The following is a 17,661-nucleotide window of genomic DNA, read 5'->3' on the forward strand; positions in this document are numbered from 1 at the left end:
AATATATTATTATTATATCGTATTATGTATGGTCCCATATATAAACACTATCAGTTTGATATGTGTCATGAAGTTTAAAAGTTTGCGTTTTTGTTCTTTTTTTAGAGAATTCTTAAAAAGAAGTTGATCGGGATTGGGATGTGAAAATGTATCAGTGGAGGAAAAAAGTGTTCCAAACCAGTTGGTCACGAAATTACGTGCAAAAATACGTGTTCCGCATAAATTTTAAAATATTATATAAACCAAATGCTTAGAAATATTTTTGACCCATTCAACAAAATTCAGATACCAAATCTAATGATGATAAAGATATTTCCTAAATACAGTCAAACTTCTATAACTCGAATTTTCTATAACTCGAACCAAAAATAATGCACCAAGGTTTTAGAGAGCAAATTACACACAATTCTGCTTCCTTAACTCGAACTTCTATAACTCGAATTTATTTGTTCCGTGCCAATAGATATATGGGAAAGTGCATTCTATAAGTCCAATTTTTATTTATTCATATTATTAAGCACTATAGCTCTAAATTACTGTATCTAATTCTAAACACAACGGAAAGTGATGATGAGGGTTCGGTGGATGTAATTGTTTATCAGCCTTCCAAGAATGACGTAAAAGACTCATTCAAAATTCTGAATTTATATTTGCAAACGAATGATACTACAACTGATGATCACTATAAGAGTATGAATAAATCCCTTGTTACTGAAAATAAGAAAAAAATTATAGTCCCAAACCCTAATTTTTGAATATTTTACTTAACTATAACTTCTATGCTTTATTTGATTGCAAATAAATAAATATCTTAAAATGTAATTCTAGTTTCTTTCAAAAACAAAAAAAAAAAAATAAAAAAATTCTCTAACTGGAAGTCTTCATAAGTCGAACCTTTTCTTTGCAAAACTGGACTTCGAGTTATGGAAGTTTGACTGTATATTACTTTTATATAAAATTTATGCTCTATTTATTGGGTGGGTCGCTTAAAGACAAGAAAGTTTTTACTCAAAGAAAGTTTTTATTATAATATAATATACTAAAAGAAACATATGTCAGTAATATTTTCTCTATTTTCTGCCAACTTAAAGAGTCCTTCTCCATCAGTCGTTTTTGAAGTCAAAAATTAATCCCGCCAATTTTTAATACTTTGTTGGACTGAAGTGAAAGGATATTTATATCCTTTTAGAAATGATATAGAAAGGATATTTAATAATTGAACTGAAAATATTTTATTCCCTCTTTTCTTTTTTTTCAATGAACTTAATAAAGAAGTCCGCGCAAGCGGAAGAAACACCTAGGAGGGTATTTCATGGATCATAATGATTCAAGACTAGGAAAGGTAGGCTCTATACTGTCTTTCATTAAAGACATCGGACTTAAAGAAACACTTTAACCTGAGTAAGTGGCACTACAAATCTTTTAGGTCGCGGAGCACAACCTCTTCTAATAATAAAGAATAATAATAATAATAAATAATAATAATAATAATAAAGAATTGATATAATAATAATAAAAAAATTGAGTGAAATAATCTATAGTCAGAAAGGGGAAGATTTGGGGCATGTGGCGTCAGAAAGCCTGAAGTAAAACTTCCCATCATTACTTAAATAGTCATAGCAACCCTTTACCAAGTTTTATCTTGACACAGCATTCCTCTCAAGGCGCAACTGCTACGTGCGCGCCTTCTCATAGTTTCGTACATCAAGTGCGGTTAGTAATCCATCTACTTGATCACTCTAAAGCGCTAAAAATGCCTATAAATTAAAAATAAATTAATATAGTATGAAATTAAAAAAAAATTTTATTTTCTTAATTATATTAAAATAAATCTATATATCTAACTTATATTATATTAAAAGATAAAGATATGGATTTGGAGTTAAATAATTCATACAGTTAATGGCTCACTCTATATTTAGTATTACTAATATAATACAATATATTAATAATACAATATATTAATAATATTAATATCAGGTATTATATAGTTAACCAACGAAGATCAGAACTTAACAATACTTGGGTACTGATGTCTTCAAATAAGGCCTACTACTTAAATGGATAAATATTGTATAACATGTGATATACGGGTTCATAACATGTGGTATGCTTATTGGCCCATTTAAATCCAAACGACTCGCTTAAGATGGCTATAAATCAAAAATAAATTAAAATTGCATGAAATTCAAATAAAATCTTTATATACTAAATTATTAATTAAATAGATAAATATATGGATTCGTCTCAAATATTTCATAACGTTAATGGCTCACACTGTATTAAATGTTATTAATATAATAATATATTAATATAATATTAATTAATACAACAGTATATTAATATAATATCAAATTAATATTGTCATATTCGAAATCCATATCATATCATAAATTCGAAATGAATTTGAAAAATGTATTTACTCACGTCGATCACTCGGATCTATATGTCTTCTTGATGGCGGTCATATTAAAAATTTTAAATAATTTTTAAAAATTCAATTTAATTATTTTTTTTGTTTTATTCTCTTTTAATTCATTTTTATATAAAAATGGTCAATAAGACCATTCTGCATATTAACCATTACGCACTTATGATTTATAAGTATATAACATTATAGAATTCCATTTCTATATAGTTCAAATTATATATAAAAAGGTTTTTTGACTAATATATACCCGAAATTGAATCATTTCGTTTTTAAGAGCCATCGTTAATACAAAACTTCTGTTAAACGTTCTTATGACCTACTTTTACTGTATTAATTACTTTTGTCTAAATAACTGTGCAAATAAATATAACAACTTTTTACACTAGGAATCTATCTGTGAAGTACAATAAATACATAGCATACAGCCGTGAAGTATCACATAAGAAATCTATAACAACATAAGTTAATAGCTTCTTGACTGTCTAACTAAGTGCATTCAATTGCAATTTTCACCATCGTTTGTTGATTTTAAATATACACATATAACACATATAAAATGCTCTACTGCTGTTCAACATAACCTGAAATGAAGTAAGACGGAAAGAACTCCACTGAAATAATAATTTACGCGCAATAACCCTGAAAAACAGTTACAAAGCATTTTTAAGTGCAAATTGCAACCAACAGAAAACTCAAGTAATTTGCAACTAGTAACCATGCAACTAGTAGTTATAGAGAGAAACGTCATTGAACGCATAAATCTCAAGTCAAGATATCGAGAAAAATTATAAAGAATAGAAGGTGGCGTCAGTGCAGTTTGCAAAAAGCTAATACGTAAGTAATATGTAGGACTGTAAGCAAATTATATTTGTAGTGAAGAATGTACGAATTAGAACTGCCTGTATTCAATATAAATAACAACTAAGAGAAGAAACTAAGAAAAAATCTAATTTATGAATAAATAAATTTAAAAAAAAATTCATAATAAAAAATCTCAGGAACGACTTTGAAGAAAATGAACAACACGACGACACGTTCGTCTTTATAACGCTGCCACTGCCACTGTCACTGTCGCTGCCAGTGCATTGTACGATTTAGCAGCAGGCTACAAAAGGGTTAAAGACCCTTATAGTAGAAAAATACTATAGTGCATGTCTTAATATGTGCACCACGGCACGATTACCAACGTGGATACAACGAACCAACCGCAGACGCTACAAAATAGAAGAAAGAAAACTAGAATTCAAAAGATAAGAAAGCAAAAAAAAAAAAATTTATATAAATTTCAAACGAGTGGAAAATTACGTGAAAAACTGAAGCATTTATTACAGAACATTCTTCTATCGTTGATGTACGACTAGCATAGCCTGGCATTAGGAACGAAATCGTAAAGAAATAGAAACAAGAAATGGAGAATAGAGAATAGAGAATAGAGAAAACAATGAACCTACATCAACATTTTTATAGAAGAGCCAGCCGACAACGTGCAATGCACTTTATCGTTCACACGACAAGATACACAATCGTTCGCGCATACGATCGTTGGTTGCATAGGCGTAAGTGAGCGAGGAGTGAGTGTATATGTGTGTGTGTGTTTGTGTGTTGTGTATGCCAATTATAATACAAACGTTTGTGCATTATAAATATGTTTATGGGTACATTCACTGGTGCAGTGGCTTTGAACTTCACTGGCGCATAAATACACAAACAAATAATGAAAACAGAAAGAAAAAGGGAAAAAATATTTAAAAGAAAAATGATCTTTAATTGCGGTGAATGTTGTTGTTGTTGTTTTTGTTGTTGTTGTTGCTGCTAATACTCTTGCCGCTTCAATAAAATGGAAATGTAGGGAAAATTTGTGTTCCACGATATTATTATCATTATGTGCGCGGTCAACAGCATTATTATTATGAAAATGATCATTGCTCTTTACTGTAGTTTTCAATGTCGAGTTTATTGAGGATCACTTTTTATTTTTATCATCATTTTATTCATTATTTTTTTATATTATGTTTGTTTTTTTTTTGTTTCTTTGTATTTTCTGTGTTGTAAGCGTACATACATGATACATGTTATATGTGTAATGAGTTTGTTGATATATTGTAAGTAAAATTATAACACAACTTGTCATATTAAACATACCATATGTATGCCTTTGGGTATATATTTACACGTCTCTATCTATATGTATAAATGTATGTGCTCCATGTAGATATAGTAAACATGCTCATATTTTATTTATATATTTTTTTTAAATAAATTTTGTTTGCATTTATGTTGAAGAGCATTGAACGCGCAAGCAGCGTACAATGATCCAATATAAAATAATGTTCAAGTCCAATTAAAAAGAGAAAGCATCACTAAGTGCGAACAAGAAAGCAGATATTGAATTCGTTTGTAAGTAATTGGTTAAGAAGGTCTTTAAATGACTTTATTTTATTTTTATAATTATGCGCCTACGCTGTTCGGTGTATTATTGCACAAAAGCAGATAATATATATATGTAATCAACTTCTTGTTTTTTTTTTCTTTTTGTTTAGTATTCATTTAAAATGTATATCAGTGGTGAATATTAAAATTCTGAACATTATACTAATTATCTTAAGGCAACTTTTTTCATTTAAATATATATGTATATATATACATATGTATATGTATATAATTATTATTGAAAATCGTGCACTGTGACCTAAAAGCTCTATTGTGCTGTGCCCCTTAGTCGGATTAGAATGTTTCTCCAACTCCGATTTCTTTAACGAAAGACAGTATAGAGTCTATCTGTCCTATATGTATTTTTTCATTGTATTTTTTTTTTCATAATTTTTTTTTTCATAATTTTTTATAACTCAAAGCATCATTTTGCAAATAAAAGGTGCGACCTATTGAGGCTTCGAGTTAAAGAATTTTTTGTAATTGTATGTAATTTGCTCTCTAAACTCTAAATTCTACTGCACTTTATTTAGTTCGATTTATAGAAAATTTGAGTTATATGAAAGTTTAACTGTACCTATGTTCATATATAATTTTATATATTACTAAGATATTTACTTTCAATAATTGCAATACAAAATGTAAAATTTTCCAATTTCATTCCAAACTAAATAATTAGTTATTGTCAATATGACAGCTGCGATAGAAAAGAATATATTTTTTTATATAAAAATTTTTTTTTATATACAAATAAATTAAAAATAAATATTTTTTTTTAAATTTATGGAATATTCGAAACATTTTGTTTATTGAATAGCAATATAATATAAATTTTTATATGTCGAAGGATCTAGTAGTCCAGTTCCTTGATCTAAGTTAACTTTAAAATCAAATTTAGTGTTAACTCACAAATAAATAAAGTAAAAAAAAAATTTTAATTTCATATAATTTTATTTATATATTTTTTATATAATTTTTAATATATTACTTATATATTTTTTATGTATTATTTTATTTTTTATATATTTTTCCTATATTTTTTTTATATATATATTTTTTTTTATATTTATTTCTCGTTATTATTTTCCACTTATTTATATTTTTTTCTCCCATAATTTTTTTAATTTTTTTTGTTTTGATATTTATGTAATTAATGTTTTTATAAATTTCATATTATTATTACATATGTGCTATACAACAATAACAAATAAATGCTAGTCAAAGATAATGAGTTTATTATGTCGACTGTTCTGCTGCTCCATAGATTGCATGTCAAACGATAATAAATTTCGAATTGTAAGGAAATGAATATTCTATATATCTTTCCTACTCCATGTTTTTCTTTTTTTACGTACATATGTAGAACAACCCATTTTCAAGTTCAAGAACAATTTTTTTCTTCTATTTGATAAATTGTTCTGGTCTATTCTCTCATTCTTCGTTAGATTTTAATATCTCGTAAATGGTATAATTAAGGAATTGTAGTGATAAATAATAATTTCTATAAAATTTGTTGTATTGAAATATTTAATGAATGCTAATTTATAGATTTTTCTATAAAATTATTTTGCAATGGAGTTTGTTAAAATTTTTTAAACTATCTTTTTGAAAGAAACTTATTAAACAATTAAATTAAAGATATTGTCACATGAAATTATCATATAGCAGCTTTTGTTTTTTTTATAGCAAATCAAGTGTAAACCTATGTTGGGTATTTTTAATAATAGTGAGGACTTATTGTTTGTAAGAAAAAATTCATAGATTTTATATCTCTCTGTAGCTGCCTTTTGAAATAATTTATTGAAATAAAATTTTTTTTATAATATACCATTATTCGGAGTAATTATCATCATTCTTAATTAGTGCCAACTTTTATGGATCAGAGCTTACTTCCGTTTTTGTTTTCAATATATGGACATAGTAAAAGTTGTCAATATGTTAAGATAATCCTACAAAAAAAATTCGAAAAAATGTAGAGTATAACTATGAAGGTACATGATCCTTTAATTGTCTACAATTTTTTAATTGTCTATAAATAATGACATTAGTATGGGCATGTTCTTTTTGTTTAAAATTGTTTATAGAGTAAAATCAAATAAACTGTAATTTAATCTGGTTTTTCAAAGAAACCAATATTTTTATTCGGTCTCTGTATCGAAAAATTTTTCACAGTACTTCATAGGTATTGCTCTAATATATATATTTAAAAGTCTTATTTTTGAAATTTTGGGTATTTGTACTTATTCAGTCTTATTGCGATTACTTAATAATTCTTTGCTTATTATTAGTACTTACTTACTTATTGCTGTCCTTCTCTCCTAGTGAAGCATAGGTCCTCGCTAATTTTTATCCATTTGAACTATCTTGTTCTAGTTTCTATAGCCATGGTTTCTGTTATGTATTTTTCATTCAAAGATAAAAAGTTACAAGCAGTTCTAAACCTCTAACGTCCATATTTTGAAGCTGTGTCTTTAAGATAGACAATAGATACGTACCAGATAGACTGGCATTTTATGTCCTAAACTGAATGGTGCTTATAGTCAATGCCGTAATTTAAATAAAGGTTTGGCTTATATATTTTTTTTTTGTTAAATTTCATTTTTCCATTGTACATTAATTATTATAAAATTTACATTCTAATTTATTTAAAATATAATGAATACTTACTTTTTTTTCCAAATAATACAAAAAATTAATTTACGAAAAATTAACAAAAAAAAATAAAGTCCAGTAGTATTCCAGTAGTATTCTGGTAGACTGGCTATACTTTTTCAATCGTTCGTAAGCTGCTTAAAATCAGTTGTGGCCTAAAAAATGTTTCATTCCATAATTTATTTCTATGGTATAGAATAGTTATATACTAAATTCATTCGCTTTTTCTTATATATTGTTTATATCTTATAGCTATACCAGGTCCTTAATTATTTCAGGGACTTTCAGTTGTGCGTCAAACCATTTGAATTTTTTCACATAAATATATATATTTTAATAGGGTCTCAAAAACACATTTCAATACCACTTATTTAGATTACTTTTTCCAATGAAATAAAACTAATCACATTCAAAATGATTCTTTTCCACCACAAAAATCGACTAATTAAAGTTCAATAGACAGATTTCAGGCCAGGGCCACAGAAATTCTGGTACCATATTTAAGCAATAAAATTTGCGAAAATATGTTTGCGTTCTTCGTTCAAAATTGATTGTTGTGGGGCAGAAATGCGTGGGTCCCGCAAAAAAATTTTTTACTCCTGATATGTTTAATTTTATACTTAACACTTCTTCAATGATAAAAACAAAAAAAAAACAAAATAAAATATTTGCACAGACAAAAAACTGGCGTGGAAATAAATTTGTATGTGGATTTTTGCCGACCTTGCTTAATAGATTTGCCTATCAAAAAGTTGTCTCTCTTCAAGTATATATACACATAAATATAAATACTTATACTATATGTATATGAGTGAGTATATTTTTTTGCGAAAACGCTTACGCACAATTTATATTTCAATGAAATTCAATTTTTTTTCCAAACAGTTCCTTGATAGTTCCAATTTTTGCGGTTATTTATCTAAAACAACACATGCCTATTTCTGACTTTTTATTCCATTTTATTTTCGATGATAGTTGAAACTGGGGACCTTGAAAATTCTTATCGAATTTTCACCTTTCGCAAAAACTAAAATTTCACTGATAATTTCTGATAGTGTTAAAAACTAAGTACAATTTCGTTGCGTATTATTAGCAAAATGACGATGCTAATGAATACCGTGAATTATATATACTATAAACATATATATATATATTATAATGTATATATTTGCACAGAATTTATTTAATTTTTTTATTATTTTTTTTTTTTATTTTTGAGGTATGTATCTCTCTATGTATACTCGTTTAGTGAATATTAGATAAGCTTTGTAGGAATTTGTTCTGGTGACCTTCATTTATTTCACGATAGTGTTATTGTTATTTAATTTTTGCGATAATTTTCTATTTCAATCCATTTTTAGTTTTAGTGTCTTGAAATCGATAACGACTATGTCGTATTTTGTTTTATAAGTGTGTTGTAATTTATTTGGGAACTACTTCAGATTTCATAATGTCTGTAATGATTTACGTTTTATTTTACATAAGTAGTATTATATTTAGAAAGACGAAAACGTAATATATTTAAACACTTTTTTTGCAAACTAAGCTATAAGAAGTATTTGGATCAGATGAGACTAGTTTGATCCTGCCACTTGGAATCTATAAACCTCTCCAACCTTTTTACAGACAGTCTATAAGCAATCTATAACAGTAGCTAGCTGTGGATGTGGCTGTCACTAGCCAACTACTACTAGCTGTGCATCGCAGCTGGTTCTTTAGTATATCGGCTCAGCCTTTCTATGTATCTTTAGCTTAATTCTCGAAAATCTTCTATTCTTCTAAGGAATTTTTAAAAACAGAGTAATTTGATACTTCAATACTCCTTTTACAGTGAACGTAACTTGCGTGGAATTTTGCGCATTGACTTTAATTTACCATTCTAATAACCATTTACCGATTAGATATATAAATATTTTTTTCTCTGACCAATACTCGTATAAGTGACAACTTCACTCTGAATTTCTAAAGTCGTTTAATAATTTAGTTTCTTCTAACTTTATTTTCAAATCTGTGTTCTTATAAAGTTTCGTTTTTCTCTCTTCTAAATGTTCATACAACTTATCGCTACGATTAATTAATAATCATTTAAAATATAACTACATCAACAATCTTCTGAATAATGTTCTGAAAGTGAGTCTATGCCCAGAAAAATACCTAAAAAGGACAAAGATCCAGTTTGTTCCTAGGAGTTCCTAGCATGTAACGGCTAATAATAATTTTTCTCTGCAGTGATTATTTTCTAAATCAAATTTTCTAATAAAAATTTTTCACATAAATGTGTTTATTATCTCTTTCAATATTATTAACCTCGAATTATTTTAAAGTTTTTCTTAATTTTTTTTTATAATTTTTTAAACCTCAATTGATTTTATTATCGATTAATTATAACGGAAAGTGTCGCACTAATATATCGACAGTTCATACTTTCGCATAACCTCGTATATTTCCTTCTCAGCAGCACATCAAATCAAATTTATAAATCAAAATCGAGTTTATAGTGCACTGTAAACGTTTATCGCTCACTCATAGACACTTGTTCCGGTACTCTACACTTAAACTCTCCACAGCATTGAAATATAAGTTGAACGACATTTTGAACATTTTTCCTTGTACTTTGATTTGCGAATTCGCAGATAAAAAATTAAGACTTATAAACATATTTACACAATTTTTTTTATATATTTTTTTTACTTAATTAAAGAACATTAATGTGACATAATAATAAAATTTTGCAATAAAAATTTTAGATTTAATTAGGCGCTTTAAGATATTCTATTCGTTAACATAGGTTTTAATTTATAATTTCTAATTTAAAATATAATTTTATTTTATTAAAAATATTTTTATTTTAAAATTGAATTTCAACTATTATTTGCAATTAAGTTTTTATTTAATTATTTTTATTTTATTTATATTTATTAATATAATTTTTATTTTTTATTATATTAAGTATATTTATTTATAGAAAATATTTTTTTATCAATGTTACTTAAGATATATTTTCTTGTATTATTATTTTTTCATTTTTTTTTAATATTTACACAATATTGATAAATCAACGAATTTTGACTTCAATTTTTTTATTTAATAATGTTTTTTATATATTTTATATTAACCGGATAGACCACTTTTTGTTAAAATTAAAATTAAACGTTTGTTTATTATTTTTTAATATATTCTATTTATTAAGAATTCTTAAGAGTCATCATCAGGATCAAGATCTAACATAAATTAATATTAATAAAATCTATATCTAAACGTCATGCTCTTGATTCTATTGTATATTTTTTTTCATATATAATATAAATGTTATATTAACCGTAAAAGTTTAACGAAAGGTTATCAAAAAACAATACAGCAATGTATTATCCTAACAAAGGGCTGTCCAGATCAAGTACGATCGCCGACCACTACAAATTACTGTGCAGATTGGAGAACTGCCGAAACAAATACATACGTCAATGGTTCTTGTTTTTTTTGGATATTAATACAAATACCATGATTATATGAAATTAAGTTTTATTAATTTATTTATTTGAATTAAATTTTTGGGGATACCATAAAAATAAAATAATCTGAATCTGAAATAACCAAAACTATTGAAGGAAAAATTTGTGTAATTGCGGTATTATAGAAGTATATCCGGGCTGCACATATTATTATGTGTTTTAGACAGCCCTACTTTAACTTATGCATGATATATAGTAAAGACTTTAAAACAGTTTAAATGTAATCCATTGCTCTTCCCGGTTTGATCTAAACTATATAAGATTTTGAAATTATTAGATATAAAAATAAATATCGATTTCGATATGCTATAAACCTTTTGTATAAAGAAATATATGTATATCGGACAGTTAATAAAGCCACTTTAATAAAAATCTGATTAAATATACGCCTTGCCGTTTTTGTTGCTGGACTTAGATTAATCGTTTAAATTATATAATTTAGTTTTATATATAAGTTTTTGTTGTGTAAAATTTAATTATTTAAATTAATTCAAAATTGCTTAAATAAACGAGATATTTTTTGGACAGCTTTCACCATTTTCCAAAAATGATTTTTGTTTGTAGTTCTTTTCAAAAAATATATCTAATCTGTTATTCTCAAGGTCCTAATTTTTTTCATACTTTAACATTTTGAGTGAAATGTTGAATATGGAGTTCATTAAATGATTTATGATGTTTCAGCAGTTTGTAGACAATCTTCTCAGAGAAAATAATGTTGTGCCCATTTATAAATAAACAAAAGCCATTTCTTTTTAGTGGCTAATAGTTAAAGATACATGTAGAAAGATGCGCTGCATACTCGATGTCGAACAAGTATCAAACTAAGTGAGAATTATATATTCGCGAATTATATATATATTCGAGAATTATATATTCGCGAATTATATATATATTCGAGAATTATATATTTCATCTTGTCACACGATGAAATTGGTACCAATATATATCACCCACAAGTGTTAAATATGCTTTTCGTCCATTTTCATAGTACTTCAATACTGTAACATCTTTGAATGTTTTATAATCAATTCAAAAAAAAAAACTTTCTAATTAATTTAAAATAAACTAAAATTTATATATGTAAATTTTAATAATTTTTACATTTTCCAATTGTTTTTACATATCAATTAGTTTGTAGTCGTTTAAGTTTTATTAATGCAAATTGCAGTTGAAATGCTTTCATGTTCATAACTTTTAGAGCAATCAACTCATTTCACGTAATCGTATAGTACCGTGGCTTCATTGGTATATAATTCACCTGTTATTTTTTTTTTTTGTTTTTCGATGCATTTTCACTTTAAAATGCAACTGAACGAATGCGCATGCGCGGCAAGCAAATGCATCCAAACATGTCGTCTCCACTCAATTGTTTTCTATGTGCAACTGCAAATCATTGGATTGCATTGTTTTTTTATAATAATTTTATTATTTATACAATCTTAGGAGCATAAATATAAATAATTTGGATATCAATGACATCATAATGAAGTCTTTCTCTTTTTCGTCTATGTTATTGATCCTCAGTGCACCTAAATTCACATCAAAGCCGATCGCAGCCAATTTTCAGACCACATCAAATGTGTTGTGCGGCGTTATCGGTTTGTCGAGATCACGTTTAAAATGTCAATAAACCAATTTTATTGGCAACATCAATTTTAATAAAAACAATCGCAACTACTCGTAAACTCCATTATTGGTTACTGGAAAATATTTGTCTGTTTTATGGGCTTTTGCAAAATGTCTGCGAAAAGAAAGTAATTTATTGAAAATTTATCACTGCGAAAATAATTCGGTTTCAATGTGTGAAATGTTTAGATAAAATATTTCAGCTTTAGTATCTTAATCGTCCTTTTAATCTATATTAGTAGTATTAAAATTACAATATGATAAGCATTTCTTCTATGGTTGAAAAAACGCGAGTTAGTGTCTAAAGTACTTTAACTTAATAGTATCTGTCACTATTTGGGTGATGCACTGAAAACAGTGTTACATTGAAATAAGATAATGAGTTAGTCAGGTGAATTTAGTGAAGTATGGTTTGAACCCCAGCATATCTACCTGATGGAATATATTAATTATTTATGTTGAAGCTATTTAAGCCAGTGTAGTTGAGCACTTTTACTCTTTCTTAACTCGTGGTATTTTTAAAACCCCTCTTTACGCCTTGATTGGATTATTGTTTATCACATCATCAGACTAAGCAATAATTGACCTCAGATCTGCATACCTTCCCGAGGAGCCTGTAACCATTCTGAGATTTGATAACGCGGTGTTGGTAAGTTTATCAGTTTTTGCAAATAATTTCATGGCTCTATGCTTTATGTATTTTTTGATGCGATCAATCTTGAGGATCTATAAACATCAAGAAATAGTGATCAATAACCATCTTGGTTACCCAAACCATCATAAGTGGTGATTTTTTTATAATTCTTCGTTTGACAAAGTTTTCTTTTGGAAATGAAGATTATTTTTTCCGTTTAATTGGTGAAATTTTATCCTTTCTGGAACCTTAAAATCTCTTTAATTTAATTGGAACTTAAAGTTTGTACTTATTTTTGAATTATAGTTCTATTGTAGTTGCTGTGTGTTTATCATTATCGTAATATTTTGCAATACTTTTAGTTGCATTATAGTAAAATATAGTTCAATATTCGTGAAAGCTGATGAGCCCAAAAGCTCGAACAATAGCCACCTAAGGTCATCCGCTAAAATTTAAAGCTATCACTACTCTATAACATTTCAATTCTACCACCATGAAGTATGTAGAAGCCATAAAATCAGATGTCGTCAGAAATAATAATGATACAGTGTTGCCACCTATTTCAAAGTGATAGTAATTTTGAATGAGTTGCAGTTCTATTAGAACAACATGTTAATAATATACTATTAACTTATTTCAAAATTTATAAATGTAGAACATATACCTACAACTATTTCTTAATATACAACTATAGAGTGTAATAATTTCTTCTGATTTTTTCACCTTTATAGTAAGTTAAATTAGGTTGAATTGGAGTGGTGGTTTTATGCCCAAAACCCACTGGAACTTATCTAATGGTCTGTAGTGATACTACGGAACTCTGAATTAAGTGAAAATAAAAAAGTCACTCAGTTATCGTTAAGAAAATGGGTATTTGATAGGAAAGTTAAAAATTCGAAACAGTTTTTAGTGTTTAATCAAGTAAATCCTTATGCTGATCATAAGGTCCCTATTAGTGGATATTTGGCGTTATCCAAAACAGGTATTTAATTAGCTCAGGAATTCATTCGATTAAATTTAAAAAAAAATTTTATACCTATTTGAAAATTTAATCACTTTTATCTGTTTTTATAGTTGAAATGAATTTCTTCTCATTGGATCTAAAATTAATAATTACTTAGAAAATTTTATTGAGTTCATTTTTTCAAGTTTTAAATAAAAAAAGCAAAAAAGTTGATCATTATAACATACTACTAACGAACATTCCATTAAAAATAGTTTGACAATGTAAATAGAAATACATTTTCCATTGACCCAACAACCGGCATTTCCACAAGAGTGCGCACCACAATATGAGCGGTCAAGCGATTTTCCGTCTTCAATTGGAGATTGCTCAGCAAATCGAAACTACATAGATAACATTCCGTATTTTTCCCAGAAAAATATTTTAACTTTCATTTTTCATTTCATTTCAAAGTGAAGCCTCAATCGAATGCAAAAGTCGATGACTCGACTTGAAATGTCGATGATATAATTTTCTCGGTTGTCATATTTTCCCATACAATTTCATTTGCACAGCTGCAATTAAACAAATTAGTTTAAAAACGTTTAATTAAAATTCTTTTTTTTTTTATGAGCACTTATATTAATTTTTTTTCAGTTTTATTGAACTCTGTGGTACAACACTTTGAACTCTATGAACATAAAAACAATGCCAAATATAATTTTGAATAAAATTACAAGGGCAAAATTATTGCAAAAATACTCTACCCATAGTAATTGCCCATAATGACAGAAAAAAATATTTTTATCTTTTCTACATAAAATTGTTGACTTTACAGGGCTAATAACCTACAGAGAAAGTACCTGTTTTGGAATTCATCGTAGCTAATAGCGATTGAATTTTCTTGTATGAAAATTCACATTTGATTTTCTTATAGCCTTCCCAACACCAGCCAGTCGTATTGCTTGAATCTGAAGCCACCAGCCACCAACACAAGTACTCTCACTCGAGTATAGTATCTAATCAACCATCCGCATAATTTTTGATTACTCATACTCATATGTTTTAGTTTATCAATTATTATTTCATTTAGCCCTGAATTCTCACGCATAATGCCCACTGAGTATTAGAAAATACTCACACACACATTGGTAATGTTAAATAAATTCAAGTTAACTCTCAACAGAAATTTGTTTACTCTCCTGTGTGCTGATCACATACAAGAACAAATTTGTTTTCACAAGCAAAAGGAAACCAACAGCAGCAACAACAGCAACAACAACAGCAGCAATAACAACATGCTAAAAATTTTCAAGAGCATATGAGAGTGACTTTACGTCATTATTTTATTTTGTGTTTACTTGGTCTCTCTCTTGATATGCGGCTTTGGAGTTGTTGGTTGGTTGGTTAGCTTACTGTGTATTGCGTAGCGCGTGTATTTACCAGGGTCGTTTTGTTTGTGTGCGCCCATGCTTATTCAGTTGGTTTCGTATACGCCACAACGAACAAGATCCAACGTAAAGGTTGATTTTCCTTTCATTGACAAAGTGTGCTTCGTGCCGTGCGGATCGTTTTTTGTTTACACGTTCGTACGAAAAAATCTTTTGATTTTAAATGAAATAACATTTTTATATCAAATTCAAAGCATTTGACGGTTTTAAACAAAATATTTTATAAGTGATCGTTTGTTTAATTCGCACTTAAGGATCAGTGTTTGACAGTTTAATTATAAGAGTATGCAAAAGAAAAAATACACTTAAAAAAACCGAAAAGTTTTGCAAATATAAAATCTATTAATAAATAAGATGTGTTAATCTGCAAAGAAAAAAAAAATAATTAAAAAGTGCTTACCTTTATTACACAAATTTAACATATCAACTATGTATGAAAAATATATCATATAAATAAAAAAAAATATAATTATTATTACACATTAATGTTACAAATCATATTAAATAAAACAGTGTCTTAAGTTGACCGGAACAACTACAGAAATATCATGAAAATGTTAATGTCCGCTGACAGCTCTGACTGTCGTCCAAGCAGTAGTGACTGTGAAGGTGCCAGCACTTCACAGCATGCATCTGCAATAAATGCTATGAATCAAGCCAATCATAATCAAAACCAGAACCCTAATCAAATTTCTAATCAAAATCTAATGAAAACTGAAACAAGTGGTAAAACCTCAGTGATTTGCATGTCCTTCGGGTCCGCAAATGAACAAATGCACAAAGAACAAAATCAACTCAATGGCAATAGCATAGTGCAAGCCTTACCGACCCCCTCGAGCACTACGCAAACAACACAAGTTGTTGTTGGACGTTCACATTTAGAAAATGCACTCAAATTGCCACCACACACAAGTGTTTCTGCATATTATCAAAACACAAAGTTAATGCCAAGTTCACAGAACAATTTAATGTCCAACGATCATGAGTCGTCGTCACATCGTCAACAACAGATCGTGGAACAGCAATCGCATGCAAATTCACAAGATTGCGTTATCTTTCAAGCTCCTCAAGACTATCGTACTATAGCACAACATAATAACAATAATAATCGCGTTATCGGTAGTGTTAGTTATGCACACGCGTCTACATCAGCTGCGGCGGCTATGTCGGTACCTGTCACAGAAATGGATACTGTGCCAACAGGTGCATCTTCGTCCACAGCCACGTCGTCGGTTATGCCAATGTGCGCGCGTAAAATGCCACATAGCAACGTTATCTATGCTAATAATAATGAGAATATGAACTCAAATCCAATGCAACATCTACCACAACCACAACAACAGCAATCCAGTGTACACCATTCAAAAATTCTGCAGAATGCAAATAGTATTAATGCACCCACAAGCACTTATGTGGGTAGCAGTATTGCCTCGCATCATCATAATCACAGTGTCGTTAGTACCAGTGACATTCCCTCAAACGCTGTAAATACCATGTATGACAATTATGCTCACAACTCCAGTGCTTATCACCCACACGCCAATATGGGCAATGGTACTAACAGTATTTATCACCCACAACAGCAACATGTTGCAACTGTTGCTAGTGGCAATCACTTGAATGGTAGTGGCACGGTTGTTGTTGTTGCTGCCGATTCGCGTCCACAAACACCGGACTACATCAAATCTTACCCAGTTATGGATACAACTGTGGCTAGTTCGGTAAAAGGTGAACCGGAACTTAATATTGGTAAATATCCAAATTTTTATATTTTTTGTTTTAACTTAAATCAAATTTTGTTAAGAATATTGGCTTTTAAATAATTTTCTTAAAATATCCTTAAAATAATATTTTATAAAAAAATAAAATATTTTTATATTTATTTATTTTATATAAATAAAAATAATTATATTTGTATATTTATTCTATTGTATATATATTTCTAATTTCATTTATTTTATGCTTGTTTTATAAAATTGGTCTTT

At 28.1% G+C, this 17,661-nt stretch overlaps 1 protein-coding gene across 1 annotated transcript in view; it reads left to right on the forward strand.

Moving 5' to 3' along the window:
• Nucleotides 1–16,230: 16,230 nt before the first annotated feature.
• Nucleotides 16,231–17,661, forward strand: part of LOC119682411 (ecdysone-induced protein 75B, isoforms C/D-like) — a 44,047-nt gene continuing 42,616 nt past the window's right edge. Inside the window, exon 1 of the mRNA XM_038095849.1 lies at nt 16,231–17,397. Coding sequence (XP_037951777.1) covers nt 16,231–17,397 — 1,167 coding nt within the window. The remainder of the gene's footprint in view (nt 17,398–17,661) is intronic.

The sequence above is a fragment of the Teleopsis dalmanni genome, chromosome 1, assembly GCF_002237135.1.
Source record: "Teleopsis dalmanni isolate 2A chromosome 1, ASM223713v2, whole genome shotgun sequence".
NCBI lineage: Eukaryota > Metazoa > Arthropoda > Insecta > Diptera > Diopsidae > Teleopsis > Teleopsis dalmanni.